At 37.0% G+C, this 6,000-nt stretch overlaps 1 protein-coding gene across 1 annotated transcript in view; it reads right to left on the bottom strand.

The window, feature by feature from the left end:
• Positions 1-6,000, bottom strand: part of LOC146505364 (ATP-binding cassette sub-family C member 2-like) — a 49,986-nt gene that overhangs the window by 28,435 nt on the left and 15,551 nt on the right. The window contains exons 11-16 of the mRNA XM_085181777.1: positions 4,607-4,672; positions 4,311-4,448; positions 4,081-4,227; positions 3,917-4,001; positions 3,733-3,799; positions 3,305-3,431 (exon numbers count right to left, since the gene is read on the bottom strand). Of these exons, the coding sequence (XP_085037903.1) occupies positions 3,305-3,431; positions 3,733-3,799; positions 3,917-4,001; positions 4,081-4,227; positions 4,311-4,448; positions 4,607-4,672 (630 nt within the window). The remainder of the gene's footprint in view (positions 1-3,304; positions 3,432-3,732; positions 3,800-3,916; positions 4,002-4,080; positions 4,228-4,310; positions 4,449-4,606; positions 4,673-6,000) is intronic.

The raw sequence follows: 6,000 nt of genomic DNA, 5'->3' as shown, positions 1-6,000 counted from the left end.
ACTATGGCAGAATATCCCCAGCCCATGGCTCGCAGGTACTGCAGGAACACTGCAAGCTTCACCTGGAAATCAGCGTGAGACGGCACTCAGGAAACAGGCTATCGTTGTAATCTTTGTTGTAATCTTGCGCTATTTGTAGAAAAACATTGTGTTACCTGTCCTGTTTCCATAGTTTCCTTCTCTATAAGCTTCTGGCCTTTCTTTGGTTCATCAGCATTTTCAGATTTTTTTACAGAAGTATTTCTTCTTAATCTGACACTAAAAAAGGTGAGAAAAATGATCTGGTAAAACATGATTAAATTATTATATATTGTCCATATGTGTTGCACATTCTGCTAAAGATGCTATTTGAGACAAGCTGTTTCCCTGGTTTCATCTGCAACTTTAACAAGCTCGAACCTGCCATTGCGCTGGCTGTGGCGGATGCTGTTTTCTCGCTTAAGTGTAAGTGATACAGTGTCCTCCAATGCACCGTCAGGTTGGGCATCGTCTCCACCTGGGATGAGCTCAAAGTCTTCTGCGTCCTGGCCCTCACCTAAATTAACAATATACATGGTGTTTTACATATGTGGCAGTAATTTATGGTATTTGGGTCAATATGTGAACTAAATCAACACAAAGTATCCTTAAAAGATGAGAAAAGAAATATAATTAATTAATTCATATTTGTGATGTATAATTTTAGCATAGACTTTGGTTGTAAAACTAACAAAACAAGCAATGTGTGCAGATTATATTCCTAATATACTAAGAAAAGGTTGTAATCACCTGTTTCTGAATTTCTCTGATTGTTCTGCTCAGTGGCATATGTGTCGAGAAACTTAGAAAAAGTTCCTCCACTGGCACGAAGATTTTCATAGGATCCAACTTCAGAAATGACTCCATTCTCCAAAACCACAATTTCATCCACGTAAGGCAGGAAGCTTATGCCATGAGTCACCAGGATACGAGTCTGTATGGTCAGAGATATATGAGACTGAAGTTTGAAACCGCAAATTACTTAAGCCAAATAAATAAAAATATTCATAAGTACTGTATTGTATCGGCTATCAGATAAAGAAGGTGTCACAGAAGTAGTAATAAAGCATATTAATTAAATTTAAAGTAGGCATTAATGAATATGTTGAATGAAATCGTTATTAATATAAGAATAAATATACCTAAATTCAGTTGAATCAGTTTAAGTTTAGTTCCACTCGACAATTATTAGAAGAATTAAATATACACCCAACAATATTTTTAAAAAAATGTAACAAAACATCCAAACTTTTTTATCAAATGGTATTTTATAAAAATTATAAAATAGTGCATGTGTAAAAAAAATTCACAAATACACTATTTTAAACTGAAAGAAAACAAATTGCAGTTCATAGACTGAATTCACAACAGTTGGTTTAATCATTTAAAATCATTTTAAAAGTTATCAAACTTTTGTGATATTTTCTATCATAGTCTAAGGAGCTTGGAAAGAAAAATGTCTGGACTTCTTTAAGTTGCTGGAAAACGTTTCACCTCTCATCCGAGAAGCTTCTTCAGTTCTAGGGTCAAATGGTGGAGAGTCCCAGATTTAAGCCCTGTGGGAGTTTCCCTCCAAAGAGGGACAAAGGACCCCCTGGTGATCCTCTGCCTAAACACACGAGCCAAGGCATAAAAACAGGTTTAGGTCACAATCAGCCAAGGTTTCGCATAAACCGGCTGTAAAACCTCGCCTCCTTTATGAAGTGGCTGTTTGGTTTCTCCAATGTAGAGGTCTGGGCGCTCCTCGCTACACTGTACAGCATGTACTACATTGTTAAGTTTGTGTTTTGGAATTTTGTCTTTGGGATGAACCTGAAGAAGCTTCTTGGATGAGAGGCGAAACGCCTTCAAGCAACTTAAAGAAGTCCAGACGCTTTTCTTTCAAAGCTCCTTAGACTGCGATGACCTGGTTGACTGAGAACCTTCACAGACAGAGTTGACTGATGAGCCTACAAAACAAAATTTTATATAGGAACAAACCAAAGGAACGAACACAGCAACTTTTGGTTAAAATGTTTTTTCCATTACAAATGACATGCCCGGTTTCCAAATAATAGCTATTTTAAAGTGAAATATTTAATGTTGATCACAATACAAGCAGTCAAGCACAAACCTTGTTTTTAAGTATTCCATTGGGTCCAATAACCTTTTCAAAGAGATGCTTTCCTACATGAGAGTCCACGGCAGACAAAGGGTCATCTAATAGATAGATATCAGCCTGACTGTAGGTCGCTCTGGCTAAGCTCACACGTTGCTTCTGACCACCTGAAAGGTTGATACCCTGAGAAGAGAAAAAAGGAGGGGAAAAGAAAAGAAAAGCAGAGGTAAAAATAGGTAAAAAAAAAAAAAAAACCCACACATGGCTTCTTTTTAATGCAAAGAAGCTTTTCCTTCAGCACAAGAACAACATTTCAATATAGCATTAACACTGTAATGCCAAGTGTATCATATTTGATACATGAGTTTTTCAGACATCTACATTGTAAATGTGATTTTTTTTATTTCTGAAAATATCACCAATAAATATTTTACAAACAATAAAAACCATATACATAATCTTTATAAAGATAAAAAATATTTGTGTAACCTAAAACTTGAATAATTCAAAGTGCAACTCACCTTCTCTCCAATCTCAGTGAGGTCTCCTCCAGGCAGCAGCTCAAGGTCTGGGGCAAGAGCACAGGCCTGTATGACTTTTTTGAACCTCTCTTCCTCATGAGGAGATCCAAACAAGATATTATCCTTCAAAGTGGCATTTTGAATCCAGGCTTGCTGTGGAACAAAAGCAAGAGAACCCTGGAAAGAAATACAGTGAAACTCAATTGCTGATGTCTAACCAACCTTTTATTTTGCCATAGAAATGTTGGCATTCGTGCAGTTTTTCATCCAGAACAAATGTTACACTGGCTAGGAGGAAAAATTACCTGAACTAAAGATACTTGTGTAAGAAGGAGACATACAAGGAACTGGGATTACATTTCGCAACCTTTTAAAGATTTAAAAACATCCTAAGAACTGATGGTTTAGAACACATTTTCTAAGTTTCCTTGAAATCTTAGGGTCTGTACATTTTAATAATGTATGTTTTGCCTTTTAAAAAAAAAAAATCTTTGCTCTTTAAAAAACAAATAAAAACTTTAAATAAACAATAATAATCTCCCGATGAAATCAGTTTTGATGAGAAATAAGAAAAGGCTCTTCATTTGATACACTAAAGAAAATAATTGAAATAAAAGATTTTTTTTGAACGCACACTGTCAGATACAAATGGAAAAAAAGCCATTACCCTAATGTTGATAAAACCTTTGGTACTGTGCATCTCTCCAAGGAGAGCTGACATAAGAGATGACTTTCCTGACCCAACAGCTCCCACTACGGCAACCAACCGACCAGGCTCAATGTCCAAATTCACACTGGACACACATAATAAATATGGTCATTACTGTAAAAACAGTAGGAAAAATACAACTCTGTTTCATAAATGTGTGGAACACAGTGTACCATTTGGATTTTAAAAAAGCATGCGGTGATTTGCAAATCATTTAAACCCTACATTTAATTTAAACTAGGACACAGATGATGTTTCATATGTTGAAAATGAAAATTTGTGTGAACTTTTAAACATATCCTGAGCACTTTTAAAAAGTGCCTGAAGCAACATCTCACAGTTAATTAAGTTAACTAGTAACTTTTTGATGACCAACACAGACATACTCTTTCAGCAGAGGCTTTGTATCTTTTTCCCAAGCAAAGGAACCATCACATACGCTCACAGCAGTATCTAAAAAATGAAAGCAGACCAAGACAGAGCTTAACAGATGATCCGCACATGTAAGAAACTGTGACTAAGCTTCAATCTTCAGCTGTAGAAAAGTGCAAATTCTAATGGTGAACATACTGAAACTGGGGTCTTGGCGCACAATGTCACTGTCGATGTCTTCCCCTGCCAGAAACTTCTCCAGGCGATTCTTAGACACTGCTGTCTGAAAATTCAAAGAACAGGTTAAATTTGATTTTATCACAGGCTTGATACATGTGCGTGATGTAGCTCTGTTCACTTACTTGTACAATGGAAGCAATGAGCATGGGCAGCATGGCAAGAGGAGCTCGGAGGATGTTGAAGAGAGAGATGGAAGTAAAAGCTTTCTCAGCAGTTAACACATTATCCTTGCTCACACTAACAAATACTGCAAACGTGGCCAGAGAAACCTGCAAGTACAGACAGTTTAAGAAAAACGTTTGTTTACCATTGGAATCTAGTCTCTACAATGACATCCCTTCACAGAACTCACCAGAGCTGGAGCAGAGTTGAAGATAAAGGTAGACACGGATGTCAGGTAGGCAAACGTCTTCATGACTTTTAATTCTTCCCCTCTAATGTCTTCCACCTGCTTCTGGAAGGATGGCTCCCAAGCATACAGCTTCAGAATCTGGTGGGAGACAAAAGAAAAAGACAGGGAGGAGGCAGTGAGGCAGAAGGAAGCACTTATGGTCAAAGTTACTGAATGCAGTTTCATGAAGCATCAAAGCCTTACATGTAGGGAAGGCATCTACATACACCATAGATACACTGAATAAGGGAGCTCACCTTGACCCCATTTAGAATTTCATTCATGATTTTCATTCTCTTATCTTTAAACTTCATGTTCTCTATCTGAAAAGAGACACAATGTAGCTCTTTAAACAGGCAATACAGAAAATTAATAATGCAGACTTTCAACCTTAATTAAAACATTAAACAAATTAATCATTAAGTGTTTGGAAATTAAAGCCATTGATATTTATTGTAACTCAAAGTAAACACAATTTCAAATATAAGGACTGTTTTAAATAAATGGACAATCATTTCTTTAGTCCACGGACGCTAAAGTCTATAACCCATGGACATCACCAAATGCTTTATTTCCTCCCTTGAGATTGTCTGCCACGCCTGAGCCATGTTCAGTTTCTCACTGTTTGTGAGTCTTTATGCCTTCAGCTTTGTCTTCAGTAGGTGAATAACATGTTCTATAGGGCTGACAGCAGTTGACTAACTCAGCCATTGAAGAATATCCCATTACTTTGTCTTTAGAAATTCTTGATATGCTTTGGATCATTACCCATTTGAACTGAACCAGTGTCAGTCATTCGGTTTCTGAGCATTTAGCACTTAGAATAGCCCTGTATACCTAACAGTTCATCATGCTACTTTCATGACCAGTCACATCATCAATAAGCAGTAGCAATCCAGTCCCACTGGCAGCTATGCATGCCTATGCCATTGTCTCCATCATGTTTGGTTGATTTCTGATTCTCTACTTCTTCATTTGATTTGCCGTTTTTTGGAAACCCTCTTAACAGTAGACTCTAGGTGATGTTTTTTTTCCTACCCAAGGAAAAACAAATGAAGCTTATAGGGAAGTTTATTAAGAACATTTTTAGTCACACGTATATCTGCTTCCCAGGTGTTTGGTGGCTAATTAAGGCTTTACATCACTTCTACTTTCTCACACTGTCCAGCTCATTGCTGACATCACTGGTCTAGTCCAATCATCTTTCAACACCTCTATTACTTGGGTTGCATCCAAGCCTCCATCTTCATCTCTACCAACAGCTTCTAGACCCCGGTGGGTCCGGCCCTAATTCTTATTACCACTGGGTTTCCGTTCTTCTGTGATGGACTCTCAGATTCAATTCAATTCAATTCAATTCAATTTTATTTATATAGCGCCAAATCACAACAAAAGTCGCCTCAAGGCGCTTCATAGATACAGAGAAAAACCCAACAATCATATGTTTGATTCTAATCGCTGAATATCTTAATGAAATCCTATATATCAATGAATCATGTTGAGTTCCTTCCAATGAGTTCTGCTTATTGAAGTATAGGTTTGATACTACTATACTTACTTTGGGCCTCTAAAAAATGGGGACTGAAAAAAGATTCTTGTAATGCATGCAATAATTTTGTTAAGCCTCTTGACTTAAACCTGAAAGTCAAAC

Source organism: Neolamprologus multifasciatus, chromosome 13 (assembly GCF_963576455.1).
Source record: "Neolamprologus multifasciatus chromosome 13, fNeoMul1.2, whole genome shotgun sequence".
NCBI classification, from domain to species: Eukaryota; Metazoa; Chordata; class Actinopteri; order Cichliformes; family Cichlidae; genus Neolamprologus; species Neolamprologus multifasciatus.
This window is presented reverse-complemented; position numbering and strand designations above follow the sequence as displayed.